This window comes from Lepus europaeus, chromosome 9, assembly GCF_033115175.1.
Source record: "Lepus europaeus isolate LE1 chromosome 9, mLepTim1.pri, whole genome shotgun sequence".
NCBI lineage: Eukaryota > Metazoa > Chordata > Mammalia > Lagomorpha > Leporidae > Lepus > Lepus europaeus.
This window is the reverse complement of record NC_084835.1, coordinates 68,906,236-68,923,226: the sequence shown is the minus strand read 5'-3', so window position 1 is coordinate 68,923,226 and position 16,991 is coordinate 68,906,236. Positions and strand designations below refer to the sequence as shown.

The 16,991-nt window shown below is 38.1% G+C and overlaps 1 protein-coding gene across 3 annotated transcripts in view; it reads left to right on the top strand.

The window, feature by feature from the left end:
• ROCK1 (Rho associated coiled-coil containing protein kinase 1) overlaps positions 1-16,991 on the top strand; it is a 157,511-nt gene that overhangs the window by 63,933 nt on the left and 76,587 nt on the right. For all 3 annotated transcript variants that reach the window (XM_062201441.1, XM_062201440.1, XM_062201442.1), the window contains exons 3-9: positions 933-1,033; positions 1,584-1,721; positions 4,749-4,924; positions 5,722-5,806; positions 7,013-7,157; positions 7,469-7,607; positions 9,564-9,655. In XM_062201441.1, the coding sequence (XP_062057425.1) occupies positions 933-1,033; positions 1,584-1,721; positions 4,749-4,924; positions 5,722-5,806; positions 7,013-7,157; positions 7,469-7,607; positions 9,564-9,655 (876 nt within the window). The remainder of the gene's footprint in view (positions 1-932; positions 1,034-1,583; positions 1,722-4,748; positions 4,925-5,721; positions 5,807-7,012; positions 7,158-7,468; positions 7,608-9,563; positions 9,656-16,991) is intronic.

The following is a 16,991-nucleotide window of genomic DNA, read 5'->3' as shown; positions in this document are numbered from 1 at the left end:
ATCTATGACCAAATTAGGAATTAGGGTAACTATCCAGTGGGGATTTGTAAATTATTATAGTTTGTAGCATGACAGGTTTATATAAATAATTGCAGCAATTCCCACTGTGTGTTTTAAGTTAAAATCTAGGTTCAAGTAGAATAATGATATAAGTACTAAAAACTGCAAGTTGGAAATTTATGATTTTTTTAGCATATTTGCCATGATATATTAGGTTAACATATCTCTTTTAAAGAATCATCAAAACTGACTTGATATACATAAAATTGTATTGCATGAATCCCAAAATATCTACCCATGTTTCCTAAATTCAAGCTTCATATGTAGTTAAAATACCAAACACTAATTAATTCATCCTCAAGAATTTTTTGTTGTGTTTTTAAAAGATTCTATCGGCCAGTGCCGCGGCTCAATAGGCTAATCCTCCACCTGCAGCGCCTGGTGCCGGATTCTGTCCTGGTTGCTCCTCTTCCAGTCCAGCTCTCTGCTGTGACCGGGGAGTGCAGTGGAGGATGGCCCGGGTCCTTGGACCCGCATGGGAGACCAGGAGGAAGCACCTGGCTCCTGGCTTCGGATCAGCGCAGTGCGCCAGCTGCAGCACACCAACCGTAGTGGCCATTTGGGGAGTGAACCAACGGAAAAATGAAGATCTTTCTCTCTGTCTTTTTCTCTCTAACTCTGCCTGTCAAAAAAAATTAAAAAAAAAAAAAAAGATTCTATCAAATTTTAATAAAAACATTCAATATATAATGAAGTTATTTCAGAATTTATTTTTTAAAATTCTTAGCACATGGAACATTTCTATAACTTAAATTTCACTATATTTCAACTAATTCTTAAATTTGTTTTATTTTTTATTGTTTTCTCAAGAACTTGAATGTAAAGTATAATGCTTTAGTGATTTAAAATAATAAACTTTTCTTTTCATACAGATAAAGATACAATAAATAAAATTAGAGATTTACGAATGAAAGCTGAAGATTATGAAGTAGTGAAAGTGATTGGTAGAGGTGCATTTGGAGAAGTTCAATTGGTAGGTTATTTTAATGAGATTTAAAAATAAGAACTTTTAAATAAAAAAATCCACTTCATGTTTAACATATATTATTTGGGAAAATAATGTTTTATTGTTTTTTAAAGAATTCTTGTTTTAAATTGCTCTAGACATTCCTGCCTACAGATTTGAAAGCCTAAGGTCAAATCCAGCAATAGTGGGAATTGTTTTCCCCAAGTATCCCTGGTTAGGGAAGAGGTCTGAAACATCAGGAGAGAAATCTTTGCTCTAATATTACGAGTATTAAAATGCTATGGAAAAATAAGCCTTATAAACAAGAGGCTACTTACATTGCAGGATGGAGGGAGGGATAATGTGCCATAATCTAGGGAATAAAGATTATGTTTTCTAATATTACTTCTGGTAATTAAAGCCTTGTTACTAGCTAATTGAGATAATACACCACAAAGGAGAAAGGAAAATAAAACAACACTACCAAATTATGTAACAAGTAGTTATAATCATTTAGTAAATTGTTCTGTGAAATATAGAGCAAAAGGTTCATTAATCTCCATTTTCAATTTTAAAGGTAAGGCATAAATCCACCAGAAAGGTATATGCTATGAAGCTTCTCAGCAAGTTTGAAATGATTAAGAGATCTGATTCTGCATTTTTCTGGGAAGAAAGAGACATCATGGCTTTTGCTAACAGTCCTTGGGTTGTTCAGGTATGATTTTAAAGTGTTTCATTATTGTTGTACTAGTTTGTAACAAGCATCTGAGAAGCCCTAGTTTGTTTTTTAAAACAGTAATAGCGAATTTATTTGTATTTTTAAGAGTATCTAATCTCAGTTAAAAATAATGAAATTTAAATTTATTGAATCATTCTACAAGGAAAATAAGGCCAAAGCAAAATAATTGTTTATTTGGAATTTAATATAGCAAATTTAAATAATCTGCTTTGATTTGGGGAAAGTCACAATATTATACTCTAGCTTTAAATATATAATTTTATTTAATATTGAAATTTAAGTTTTTTCCTCCCCAAACATGAGTTTCTCTTATCTGTCTACTTATCTGTTTGTCTTTTATATCTGTCTTAAACATTGCAGTCTTTAATGTAAAATTTTGTATAGGCAGAGTAAACTGGGCTATACCATTTCTAAATTTCTAGCATGTGTTTACTTATGGTTTATAATGAAGACTATCCTAAACAGCATACTAGTATTTGGAATAAAAAGGGTATGGGAAATGTTGAAGACATACACTTTTGAAGCTTGAAGTGTTTGCTCTGTTTTTATCAGCTGTATAGATCAGCATTTCCCAACCTTGATAGTATTTTGAGTCAGATAATTCTTTGTTGTCAGGGGCTATTCTGTGCATTTTTCCAGCTACTGGTGTGCTTATTTAGGACTTTTGGCAGCATCCCTGGCCAATACCCGGCAGGTGCCAATAATAGCCCTCCTCACCCATATGCCAACCAGTTGTGACACACAGACATGTATTCAGGTTTTGTTGAGTGGTAGTGGTAGTGAGGGCCCGACGTCCCCTTTGGTTGACAACCACTGATACATGAATGTTCAGTGTTCTTTAGAGAGTTAAAAAGGCTTCTGACGTAATTGTTACTTTCAAGACTACATTTATAATTTGGGCTTTCAGAGCTTCATTTTTATTCATACATTGTCTATAAATAAACTGCTGCTAAATTAACAATGTTCCTCTAATTGTGGGACCCAAATAAAGAATTGTACATTTTTTTCTTTAGATTTTTTTTTTTAACATTTATTCATTTTATTTGAAAGAGTTACAGAGAAAGAGAGAGAGAGAACACCAAGTGCCCTTTCATGGCCATGCCAAATTAAAGTGTACAATTTTTGGAGGGTGATGGTGCTATGGTGTAGTGGGTTACCACTACCATCTGCAACACAGGCATCCTATATGAGCACTTGTTCGAATCTAGGCAGCTCTACTTCCTATCCAACTCCCTGCTAATGTGCCTGGGAAGGCAGTGGAAGATGGAGCAAGTACCTGGGTCCCTGCCACCCATGTAGGAGACCCAGGTAGAGTTTTTTTTGTTTTTTTTTTTTTAATTTTTGACAGGCAGAGTGGACAGTGAGAGAGAGAGACAGAGAGAAAGGTCTTCCTTTTGCCGTTGGTTCACCCTCCAATGGCCGCCGCGGTAGCGCGCTGCGGCCAGCGCACCGCGCTGATCCGATGGCAGGAGCCAGGTGCTTCTCCTGGTCTCCCATGGGGTGCAGGGCCCAAGCACTTGGGCCATCCTCCACTGCACTCCCTGGCCACAGCAGAGAGCTGGCCTGGAAGAAGGGCAACCGGGACAGGATCGGTGCCCTGACCGGGACTAGAACCCGGGTGTGCCGGCGCCGCAAGGCGGAGGATTAGCCTATTGAGCCGCGGCGCCGGCCCAGGTAGAGTTTTGGCTCCTGCCTTCGGCCCATACCCATCCATTGAGAGAATTTGGGGAGTGAACCAGCAAATGGAAGATAATTCTCTCTGTATCTCCCTATTTCAGTAACTCTTTCAAATAAATAAAATAAGTCTTTTTTAAAAAAAGATATAGTCTTTCTAGGAAAGATTATAGTCTGAGAGGTTAAGCAAATTGCTAAAGTCATACAGCTGTAAGGAACCCCGAAAGTATTGTTCTATTTATTAAGGAGTTATTGAGAATTGTGGTGTTGATATTAATTTAACAGTAAGCCTCAATAATGTATACATTAAATTAGAAATAAAATATTTCTTTGCTTAGATTTGTATTTTTTATTAAAACTCAAAATTCATAAAAATCAGTTAAAAAATTCAAATATTGTAGGAGATTATGAAGAAAGTAGAGTCTCATTTAACTCTTCAGAATAAGTTTTTTTGTTTTATTTTTTACTTTATATATACTTGGGTCTTTGTTGTATTTGTGTTTCTTTTTTTTTTTTTTTTTTGACAGGCAGAGTGGACAGTGAGAGAGAGACAGAGAGAAAGGTCTTCCTTTTGCTGTTGGTTCACCCTCCAATGGCCGCCGCGGTAGGAGCGCTGCGGCCGGTGCACCGCGCTGATCCGATGGCAGGAGCCAGGTGCTTCTCCTGGTCTCCCATGGGGTGCAGGGCCCAAGGACCTGGGCCATCCTCCACTGCACTCCCTGGCCACAGCAGAGAGCTGGCCTGGAAGAGGGGCAACCGGGACAGGATCGGTGCCCCAACCGGGACTAGAACCCGGTGTGCCGGCGCTGCAAGGCGGAGGATTAGCCTAGTGAGCCGCGGCGCCGGCCTGTGTTTCTTTTTTTAAATACTGTACTTAATGGGGCTGGTGCTGTGTGGTGGAAGATTAAGCCTCTGCCTGCAGTGCTAGCATCCCATATGAGCACTGGTTGAGTACTAGCTGCTGTACTTCCAGTCCAGCTTGATATGCCTGGGAAAGCATGGAAGGTGGCCCAATTACTTGGCCCTCTGCCACCCACATGGGAGGCCTGAATGAAGCTCCTGGCTTTGGCCTGGCCCAGCCCCAGCCATTGTGGCCATCTGGGGAGTGAACCAGCAGATAGAAGCTCTCTCTCTTTCTCTCTGTCTCTCTCTCTGCCTTTCAAATAAATAAATCGTAAAACAAGGAAAACATAAACACTACACTTAAAATTACTAGTCTAGGATTTTATTATTTTACTTAAATCTTATGTTAATATTTTTTCCAATTTTTAAGTGAAATAAGCCCTTCCTAATCTTAATGAATCTGTTTTGTTTGTTGTATTTGTACAGCTGTTTTATGCATTCCAAGATGATCGTTATCTGTACATGGTGATGGAATACATGCCTGGTGGAGATCTTGTAAACTTAATGAGCAACTATGATGTGCCTGAAAAATGGGCACGCTTCTATACTGCAGAAGTAGTTCTTGCATTGGATGCAATCCATTCCATGGGTTTTATTCATAGGTAAACATAAAAATACTTTAAATTTTCCCTTTGTTGAAAGGAGTGCTCAAAAAGAGCATAAACTTTATTTAGTTAACATCTCCTAGCCTAAATCCACCTGTTTTCCTCCTCTATGACATGAGTGTAATTTTGGAATTTAAAACTTTGAAGTTCCTTTTTTTAGCACTTCAGATTAATGTTAACATAAATGTATTCTTTAATATTGCTTAATCTTGGTATATAACTTTTATATGGCGTTCTGAAAAATAAAAATTGTAGGTGGTTTGCCAAGATATATAGGGTCTTAAACACTTCAATTTTTGTAGTATACAAGTTAATTTGCTTTTGATTAGTGAATGGATCTTAACTGTTTACTTATTAGAGGAATACTTTGGTTTCTTCTGCAAGCTCTGCTTGAATCCTATTTGCAGTTGCTGTGCTACATGTCAGGGATCAAAAATGAAAGGGACTTATTCTCTGTCCTGGGGTTACTTATGTACTTACCTATCTTACCTATTCCAGTTACCTTTTATGTCTGAATATTACATTTTTGATCATGAATTTCTCTCAAATGATTGCATTTTTTTCTCCCTTGAAGACTCAAACTCTGCTTAAAAGGGAAATGTATGTCTTCTTAGGAGTTATTAATATAATACATAGTTTCCTTGATAAATTTCAATTTATAGAGAATATGTATAGATCAAAAGTTACTTTACCTAGATTGAAGATACTTGACCTAAAGTAACAGCCTCATATAATTTTTAAATTTATGATCTGTTTATAAATATTCTGTTTTGTTTTTTTTTCCCCTCTGTCAGAGATGTGAAGCCTGACAACATGCTGCTGGATAAATCTGGACATTTGAAGTTAGCAGATTTTGGTACTTGTATGAAGATGAATAAGGTTAATTAATTTTATTTTTAATTGTTTTTGCTAACTCAAAATAGGTGCTTTGTTAGAAAATGTAAAAATTTACTAACCATAGTATAGTTGTTTAGGATTGATGTGACCTTAGTTGTTGGGACTATGTATGGTTTCAATGTTGTTTTAGTAACTTCTTAGTGATTTGTTTTTTCTTCTCTATTTAGGGTAAATGTGGATTGCCAGATGTATTAAATCCTTCATAACAATTTTGTAATATACACTGTAGGTAACTAGAAATGGAATTAGCTGAAATATGACTAAATAACTTTAGTCAGTATTAAGTAGACTTTCATAAAAATTGGATATCGGTAATGTAGGTTGTTTTTTTTTAGAGTTTTATTTGCCTTCTATTGACATATAAAAGATTTTACTGCTTATTTTAAGGGTTAGTCCTAAAAAATAGCCATCCTCACTTTTTATCATAAATAAGTTTTATGTACTGCAGAAGAATTAAGTATACAACTTTATCTTCAGTTGAAACAATTTGTGTTCTTTGAAACATCCCAAAACAATAGTCAGGATGCTATATTTATTATTTTTAAAGGAAATTTATTGGTTAGAAGGAAATTCTACATGAGAACTTCTGTGTGAACATTTAATTATAACTTTTGCATTGATAGCAGCTAAAATAAGTACATAAATAGTTTTTGGGAGGAGAGAGTATTAAAAGTGCATGTCAGATATTCAGTGGGCTCAACAATATCATGCGATTTTCCCACATATATACTTTTTCATTTTATATTTTTACAGCCAAACTTTTTAGATTTGCTTTGCTGTTGTAAGCACACTTAAATAGCAGTTTTTGTAAAAAAAAAAATATGAAATTAATATTATCAGTGTCATAAAATAATTTATTCTGTCAGCCCTGCAGTATGTTTGCATTGCCTTATATACTTATTCTCTGCAGTGAAGATGGATGTATTAACTAGAGAATAATAAATGGTGGCAATGTGTCTTTCTAGTGATTATTATTACAAAATAAAAATCATCAGTATATATGTGTATATGCATACACACAAAAGTATGTATTAATATATATGCAGTATGTATATGTGATTAAGCTGGTTGTTTGTATTGAATTTTGATAAGATATTTTATAGTCTAAAAATTCAAAGTTCTACAGGTTATTTTAAGTAATTTACATTTATTTCCTAATTCAAAATTTAACCTGCTGTTCTTTTTTAGGAAGGTATGGTACGATGTGATACAGCAGTTGGAACACCTGATTATATTTCCCCTGAAGTATTAAAATCCCAAGGTGGTGATGGTTATTATGGACGAGAATGTGACTGGTGGTCAGTTGGAGTATTTTTATATGAAATGCTTGTAGGTAAGTAAAGGAGATTTTATGTATATCTAATACAGTTGTTCATCCCAAACTCACCATTTGACTTGTAGTATACTTATTACACTGGGCAATGTTGATTTTGTTTGTGGGGAAATTTGCTTTTTCTAATTGTTTTAAATGCTTTTTAGAGATTGGAACAACTTTTTTATCTCTTTATATGTGTTTGATCTTAGTTTAACACATTCTTAATCATCTTTTAAACAGGTAGCTTTGACTTTTTTTTTTCCTTTGAAATTGATTTTTTTTTTCAAATTTATTTTATTCTGTTTTTGTTTTCCCTATAAACTTTTCAGGTGATACACCTTTTTATGCAGATTCTCTGGTTGGGACTTACAGTAAAATTATGAATCATAAAAATTCACTTACCTTCCCTGATGATAATGACATATCAAAAGAAGCAAAAAATCTTATTTGTGCCTTCCTTACTGACAGGTAAATAATCTTAGCATTCAAGTTCTGCTAATTTTAAGGACTTCTCATCTTGCTGCTTGATTTTTAAGGTCCATATCTGAGCTAATTATGACCTATTAGGATATAAACATATCAAAGTAGTACATTTTATTGAGTCTAAGTAAGTTTTTAAACAGATTTGTTTATTACTTGAAAGGCAGAGTTACAAAGAGAATGAGAGACAGAGAGAGAGATCTTCCATTTGCTGGTTCACCTCCTAAATGGCTGCAATGGCTAGGGCTGGGCCAGGCCAAAGCCAGGAGCCAGAAGCTCTTCTGGGTGTCCCATGTGGGTGGCATGGCCCAAGCACTTGGGCCATCTTCCTCTGCCTTCCCAGGCCATCAGCAGAGAGCTGGACTGAAAGTGGAACAACCAGGACAGAAACTGGCACCACATGGGATGCCAGCATCGCAGGTAGCATTGCAAGTAGTAGGTTAACCTGCCATACCACAACACTGGCCCAAATTAAGTAACTTTTAAAGATATTAACATCTTTTATTAAAATGAATTTTTTGCAATACTGGGTGTGTATTAATTTGGAGCTTTTTTCCCCCTAGTAGTACAAAAATGATGCTATGTCTTCCAATCTATGTCAATTTAGATTTATGATATATACTGTATGTTTAATGAAGTTATATAAAGCAATAAAAATAACACATATTTCCTACCTGCTCCTTTGTAGACAGATTGAAAAGAATTTTTATAAATGTATGTGCATTTTTGTATTTTTTATAAAAAGACATTATATATATGTTGTGCATGCTCTTATGGCTTGCTTTTTAAATTTAAAATGAACCAGATGACTTAGTAAGATTACATTGAATGTTTAGGATTATATATTTTTAAAAAAAGAGTAGGGTGGACTAGTACTTTTAAATTATGTTTCCATTTGAGATTTGCTTTAGTTCACATCAACTTATCTTTTTTGTTACCTTGTTTAGAGTTTGAAAGGAGGTATAGTTTAAAAACTTTTACATTTTAGTTTTAAGTACTATACTGTGCTATGGGTTAGGTGCTAGGAATATTGAAGTAAATAGGATACGCAGCCACTTTTCTCAGATAGTTTGCAGTCCTTTTGGGGAAATTGACAAGCAAATCAGGCATTTACAGTAGAGATAGTTACCATAAGATAGATACTATGTGCTGGAGAAGAGGTTCTCTGATCCAGTCAGAAGAGTCAATAAAGCTTTTTAGAGGAAGTATAATATGTCTAAAGCAAATTTGTCCTTTAACTTATGAAATCATTTGGAATTAGAATATTCTCTTTGCTTATAAGTCCTCTACTGGAGAGCAAAAGGTGCTGATCCCTCTTTCCAATTCAGCTAAAGTTGTCAGGAAATATATATATATATATATATATATATATATATATATTTTTTTTTTTTTGACAGGCAGAGTGGATAGTGAGAGAGAGAGACAGAGAGAAAGGTCTTCCTTTTTTGCCGTTGGTTCACCCTCCAATGGCCACTGCGGCCGGCGCATCTCGCTGATCCAAAGCCAGGAGCCAGGTGCTTCTCCTAGTCTCCCATGCGGGTGCAGGGGCCCAAGGACTTGGGCCATCCTCCACTGCCTTCCCGGGCCACAGCAGAGAGCTGGCCTGGAAGAGGGGCAACCGGGATAGAATCCAGCGCCCCAACCAGGACTAGAACCTGGTGTGCTGGCGCCGCAAGGCGGAGGATTAGCCTGTTAAGCCACGGCGCCGGCCAGGAAATCTATATTTATATATTTTTTTCTTTACTGTTCTTTAACCCTTTAATGTTCTTCCCTAGACTTTCAAGGTATTTTCTATTTGAGCTGAACTTTATGGTAATTATCAGTATAACTTCAGGTGACATAGAACTATTTTTGTCACCCTGCACAGATATAGCGCTCTGCCCACAAACAAACCTGGGCACATTTGAAGTGGTTAATTACTTTTCTCCTTCCCTCTCTATTCAGAGAAGTGAGATTAGGGCGAAATGGTGTAGAAGAAATCAAACGACATCTTTTCTTCAAAAATGACCAATGGGCTTGGGAAACACTCCGAGACAGTAAGTTATTTTTTCTTTCACATTACAGTGCATATTTGAAAGTAGTTGTGGTAAATAAGCTGTTGAAACTGCTTTGCTGAATGTTTATGTATATCTGATGAAAATAAGAGCTACACAAGTACTGTACAGAGATTGTACTATTACAGTTAAAAAGAACTTAAATTTTTTTAATTAAATTTTTATTTATTTGAAAGGCAGAGGGATAGAGACAGAAAGACATATCTCCCATCTGCTGATTAACTCCCCAAGTGCCTTCAACAGCCAGGATTGGGCCAGACCAAAGCCAGGAGCTGGGAACTCAATCCAAGTCTCCCATTGCGGTTTCAAGGACTTGAGTACTACTACCTCCCAGGGTGTACATTAGGAGAAAGCTAGAATGAGGAATCAGAGCTGAGACTGAAATCCAGGCACTCTGATATGGGATGTGGGTGTCCCAAGCAACATCATAACTGTAGCACCAAACACCTGCCCTAAGAATATTTGACATCTTTGGGACTGACGCTGTGGCACAGCTGGTTAAAGCCCTGGCCTGAATTGCCAGCATCCCATAGGGGTGTCGATTCTCGTCCCAGCTGCTCCTCTTCCTATCCAGCTCTCTGCTGTGGCCTGGGAAAGCAGTAGAAGATGGCCCAAGTCTTTGGGCCTCTGCATCCGCATGGGAGACGCAGAAGAAGCTGCTGGCTCCTGGCTTCGGATCGGCGCAGCTCCAGCTGTTGCAGCCATCTGGGGAGTGAGCTAGCGGATGGAAGACTTCTCTCTGTGTCTCTACCTCTCTCTGTAACTCTGTCTTTTAAATAAATAAAATAAATCTTTTTTTAAAAAAAAAGAATATTTAACATCTTTGAGGAAATGGTACTGCTGCACCTCTAATGTGCCACTCAAGATGCACAGATGAAATATAAATGTAATGAATTTAGGCTTAGCAGTCATAATATTTTTTAAAGATTTATTTATTTATCTATTTGAAAGGCATTGTTACAGAGAGGCAAAGGCAGAGAGAGAGAAAGATCTTCCATCCACTGTTTGACTTGCCAAATGGCCGCAATGGCTAGAGCTGGGCTAATCCAGAGCTAGGAACCAGGAGCTAGGAGCTTCTTCCAGGTCTCCCACGCAGGTACAGGGGTCCAAGCACTTGGCCCATCTTTTTGCATTCCCAGGCCATAACAGAGAGCTGGGTCAGAAGTTGAGGAGCCAGGACTTGAACTAGCACCCATATGGGATGTTGATGCTGAAAGCGATGGCTTTACCTGCTACAACACAGCTCCGACCCTGTGCAGTCATAATTTGATATTTGATTTTTGATGGGTTGCTTTTATTTTTTAGGCTTTAGTTATCTCATTATTGAAGAAGTCACAAAATAGGCAAATGAAATTAAAACATATGTTCTTGAGAAAAGATGCATTACTGTCTTACTTTTATTAAGACCTAAAATATAAGGAGATTCTAATGTTAAAATATCAGAATTTGATTTTACTCTGCTTATGAGGATATCCAAAATTGCATTACACTTGATTCTATTAGATGTAACAGCTTGCCATTCAGACATAGAAACATTTAGTGTACAAGAAGTTAATTTAAGTCAGTTTGGAATATTTCCTTATTGGGGCCAGTGCTGTGGCATAGCGGCTAAAGCCTCTGCCTGCAATGCAGACATCCAAGTCTGGCTGCTGCACTTCCAGTGCAGCTCCCAGCTAATGTGCCTAGGAAAGTAGAGGAAGATGGTCCAAATCCTTGGGCCCTTGAACCCATGTGGGAGACCCAGAAGAAGCTCCTGGCTTCGGACTGGTGCAGCTCCGGCCATTGCGGCCATTTGGTTAGTGAACCAGTGGATGGACGATATCATTCTTTCTCCCTCTCTCTCTGCAACTCTGTCTGTCAAATAAAATAAATCTTTAAAAAAATTTTTAAAGTTGAAATTGTGAGGAGATTTACAGAAATCCTAGTACAGCATGATTGAATCAGTATTATACTGTCATCAAAAATTTTCATCATCCGTGGATTTGGGAGATCAAAAGTTCATCTTTGCCAGTTGAAGTCTCAAGAATATTTTCCCTTTTGACTTATCAGAGAAAGGATAATATATCCTCACCCCTACCTTCCCACTCTATCAGTACCAATTGTCAATAATAATGGAAATGAACTCAGATAAGAGGTTTTAGGTACAGTTGCAAATTAGATATTTGTCTTAAGGAATTGCCTATATAGCTGAGATGATGAAAGATAGTTCTTTCAGAAGGAAAAATGTCTTGTTAATTTTCTCTGAATAGATCATGTAGGTTTGCCAGTATTAGAAAAGTATTCTTATTTTATTTTTTTTTAATTTTTGACAGGCAGAGTGGACAGTGAGAGAGAGAGAGAGAGAGAGAGAGAGAAAGGTCTTCCTTCTGCCGTTGGTTCACCCTCCAATGGCCGCCGCGGTAGGCGCGCTGCGGCCGGCATACCGCGCTGATCCGATGGCAGGAGCCAGGTGCTTATCCTGGTCTCCCATGGGGTGCAGGGCCCAAGGACTTGGGCCATCCTCCACTGCACTCCCTGACCACAGCAGAGAGCTGGCCTGGAAGAGGGGCAACCGGGACAGGATCGGTGCCCCGACCGGGACTAGAACCCGGTGTGCCGGCGCCACAAGGCGGAGGATTAGCCTAGTGAGCCGCGGCGCCGGCAGAAAAGTATTCTAATTATCAAATATTTTCAACGGAATAATTATAACTTAACTACAGTACACATATTGTACTAAGCCATAAAATTGCTTTAGAAGGGAAAAAGGGAAATAAATTATTCTGGAAATTAAGAAATTAAACCACAATGAATATTATCACTTACTGACTGGCTATTTGGATAAGCTACAAAAGCAGCTTGACCTTGAGAATTTATCAACAGTTATAGACTGGGAAGTAAAGAACTTCCTACTTTTCGTAAGTAAATATGACATAATCATTGTATGCAGGCTACAAGAGAAATTGTGTCAAGAGGAAGAGATGAACAAGTATTGAAACAAATGGTTAAATTGAAAATCTTTGTTTTTATTTAAGTTATGTTCTGAGAGTAAAGTTTAAGAAAGCTGAACACATACAAAATATCTTTTTTTTTTTTTTAATTTTATTTATTTATTTGAGAGGTAGAGTTACCAACAATGAGAGAGACAGAGAGAAAGGTCTTCCTTCCGTTGGTTCACTCCCTAGATGCCTGCAACGGCTGGAGCTGCACCGATCTGAAGCCAGGAGCTCCTTCTTGGTCTCCCACATGGGTGCAGGGGCCTAAGCACTTGGGCCATCTTCTCCTGCTTTCCCAGGTCATAGCAGAGAGCTGGACTGGAAGAGGGGCAGTCGGAACTAGAACTGGTGCCCATATAGGATGCCAGCGCCGCAAGGGGAAGGATTAACCTACTGTGCCATGGGGCCAGCCCCCAAATATCTTGATAAATCTGAAAAAAAAAAAAAAAAAAAAAAACTTTAAAATAACTGAAGAAGATACAAAGAACTTTTGGATTCCTTTAAATGTTTTTCAGTTAGTTAACATAAAAATAACTATACAATGACCATGCACTAAATCACTCGGAAAAATGGGGACGATGTATTTCTTTTTATTTTGAAAAGTTGACATGAACTAGGAGAGAATTTTTGTTTGTTTGTTTGTTTGTTTTTTGTTGTTGTTGTTGTTATTTGAGAGGTAGAGTTACAAACAGAGGGAGGCAGAGACAGAAAGGTCTTCCATCTGCCAGTTCGCTCCCCAAATGGCCACAACAGCCAGAGCTGGGCCAATCTGAAGCCAGAAGCCAAGAGCTTCTTCTGGGTCTCCCACACAGATGCAGGGGCCCAAGCACTTGGGCCATCTTCTACTGCTTTTCCATGCTATAGCAGAGAGCTGGATCAGAGGAGGAGCAGCCGGGACATGAACCGACATCCTGCAGGCGGAAGTGTAGCCTACTAAGCCACAGCGCCAGCCCTGAGAGAGAAGTTAATTTATTCAACAAATACATATTTAATGACTATTATATGCTGAGCATTATTCTGTTTCAGGCACTGGCAAAACAACAGTGATCATACCAACGTTTCTCCATTTGTGGGGTTCATAGTGTCATAGCTTTGGGCAGTTCAAATTTTGGTGGCACTTTATATTATATGGTTGTACCTTTTAAATAAAACTGCTATTATTTATGAAGAAATAAGTAGAGTGAATTAATTCATTGATTCGAATCAAATGAATTTTATATATAAAGACTTATGATTCTCATGTAATTTATAGTATTATTTATAATTTCAATAACTTTTTAAGATTTACAGTTCACTATGATTTGGTTATAGTATAGTCAGATTTAGCATACTTAACAAACATTTTGATAGCTTTTTCTAGTCCTAATGGGCCCTACTTAGTCATTATTGAAAGAAAAATTGAAGTTTGTAGAACTTACTGTTCTTTTCCCTCTTCCTACCCTTTTTTCACTTCCCACCCTTGAAATACCAAGAATTTTTTTCTGAACTGACCTCTCTGGCCTTCTAAGTGTTTAAAAATTATATAACAGAATTCCTTTTCATTTTTTTTTGACTCCAGTTTTCTTTGTCAACATTACTTTTTTATAGGTAATAGTTCTTTTGGTAGTTTTATCACTTACATGCTTCCAGATTGCAGCAATTAATCTTCAGCTTGTGTTCTTTGATAATGTTGGGAATGGGGTTGAAAATAGCTTGGTTACTGGCAGGATTGCCTTGGGCTTCCTGATCTTCTTTGCCCTTCATTTAAATTCAGGAAGTAAGAAGAGTATAAAATTACTTTCCCAGTCATTTGAGGTAGAATTGAAAAATGACAGAAGGGGCTGGCGCTGTGGCATAGTGGGTAAAGCCACCACTGGTTTGAGTCCTGGCTGCTCCAGATCCGGTCCAGCTCTTTGCTATGGCCTGGGAAAGCAGTAGAAGATGGCCCAAGTCCTTGGACCCCTGCATCCATGTGGGAGACCTGGAAGAAGCTCCTCGCTCCTGGCTTTGGATTGGCACTGCTCCAGCCGTCACAGCCACTTGGGGAATGGACCAGAGGATGGAAGATTCTCTCTCTCTCTCTCTCTCTCTCTCTCTCTCTGCCTCTCCTCTCTCTGTAACTCTGACTTTCAAATAAATAAATAGGAAAAAATGATGTAAGATTAAAGGTTGAAGATAAAGGAAATGAAAAGATCTAAATAACATGTTTCAGATCACGCTGAGAATGAATGACAGTGTCAGGATTCAAATCTTACTCTGATTCTGACTTCAAAGCCTTTGGAATACTATGTACCTGCTATTTTGTTTAAAGATTTATTTATTTGAAAGGCAGAGTTAGAGAGACAGAGACAGAGAGATCTTCCATCTGCCAGTTCACTCCCCATATGGCTGCAATGGCCAGGGCTGGGCCAGACCATACCCAAGAACCAGAAGCTTCTTCTGGATCTCCCACATGGGTAGCAGGGGCACAAGGACTTGGGCCATCTTCTGCTGCTTTCCCAGGCACATTAGCAGGAAACTGGATTATTAATAATGCAGTAACTTACAAAAACACTCATTATTCATTATCTTGTTGACATGGTATTGTCATTCCTTAAACTACCTGCAGATGTTGGGAAATATACACAGTAGAAACAGTAGTTAGTTACATTTTTGTCAACTCATTTGTTAAGTTTTCAGTTCAATTAAAAGCAAATTCATTGTCTTTATGCACATATATACTATGCTAAGTTTTGTGGATTAATCAAGACCAGTATTCTTATAATTTTACATTCTCATTCTGAGATATTTGGCTTAGCAGGTAAACCTCTTCTTGAGATGCCCACATCCCATATCAGATTGCCTAGGGTTGAGTCCTTGCTCCATACATTCTATTCCAACTTCCTACTAGTAAACACTCTGGGAGCAGCAGTGATGGCTCAGGTACTTAAGAGTCCCTGCCACCCACTTGGGAGACCCAGATTGAATTCTTAGCTCTTGGCTTCAGTCTAGCCCAGCTCCATCTGTAGGTGTATGTGGGAAGTGAACCACTGGATTGATATTTCTCTGCCTCTTTCTCCCATCTATCTGTCTATATCTCTGCTCTTCAAATAAATAATTTTAAAAACTTTTTTACATTCTCTTGGGAGCAGTGACCACTATGGGCTGAATAAAGACTTTAGGACTTAGCAAGTTTTCTTCAGGGATCTTTAATTTATGATATAAGACTTTCAGAGCATTATAATGGATTCCTTTTTATGTAGACTTTTTTAAAAAAAATTACCTCCTGGGCCCAGTGTTGTGGCATAGCCTATAAAGCTGCCACCTGCAATTCAGGCATCCCATATTGGTGCCAGTTCATGTCCCTGCTGCTCTGCTTCCAATTCAGCTCCCTGCTATTGGCCCCAGAAAAGCAGTAGAAGGTTACTCAAGTTCTTTGACCCTGCTTACCCATGTGGGAGACCTGGAAAAAGCTCCTGGCTCCTGGCCTCAACATATCCTAGCCCCAGCCCCACGCCCCGCCCCGTAACTCTTTGAAATAAATAAATTTTAAAAAATTATCTCTTTTTATTGTGGTAAAGCATATGCAACAAAGCACTGCAGGCGGTGGCTTACCTGCTATGCCACAGCACCAGCCTCACTTCTGCTTGTTTATACCATTTCAATGGTTGTATCAGTTTAGGTATGGGTTCCCTGTGCTGCCTTTTGGTGATATCACTTGGGTTCTCTTTTTGGAACATGGTTTCTAGATTATCAGTTGTTTAATGAAAGCAAATTTTAAAGTAAATTGAATATCCTTTGTATTGAGGGTAATTCAATAAAACTAATGTTTTTTTAAAGATTTATTTTATTTATTTGAAAGTCAGAGTGACAGAGAGGTAGAGACACCGAGAGAGGTCTTCCATCCGCTGGTTCACTCCCCAATTGGCCACAATGGCTGGAGTTGTCCTGATCCGAAGCCAGGAGCCAGGAACTTCTTCCAGGTCTCCCACGTGGGTGCAGGGTCTTCCCAGGCCACAGCAGAGAGCTAGATCAGAAGAGGAGCAGCCGGGACTAGAACCGGAGCCCATATGGGATGTCGGCGCTTCAGGCCAGGGCTTTAACCCGCTGCGCCACAGCGCTGGCCCCAAAACTAATTTTTTTACCCTGTTATTTTTGTAATGATTATATGGTACTATGTAAATCCTAACATCTTCATTTATCAGCAGAAATAATCACTTTTAGATTACCCCAAGATCTTTCCAAATTGTATCTCAGAATTTAAGCAAAATTTATCTCATTTTAAGACTACTCTGAAATAGTGTCTTTTATAAAAAGATTAGGTCCATCAGAAACAGCACTTGGCTCTGATTCTCTAATCTCCCTCATGTGATCATTTCTTTTGAAAG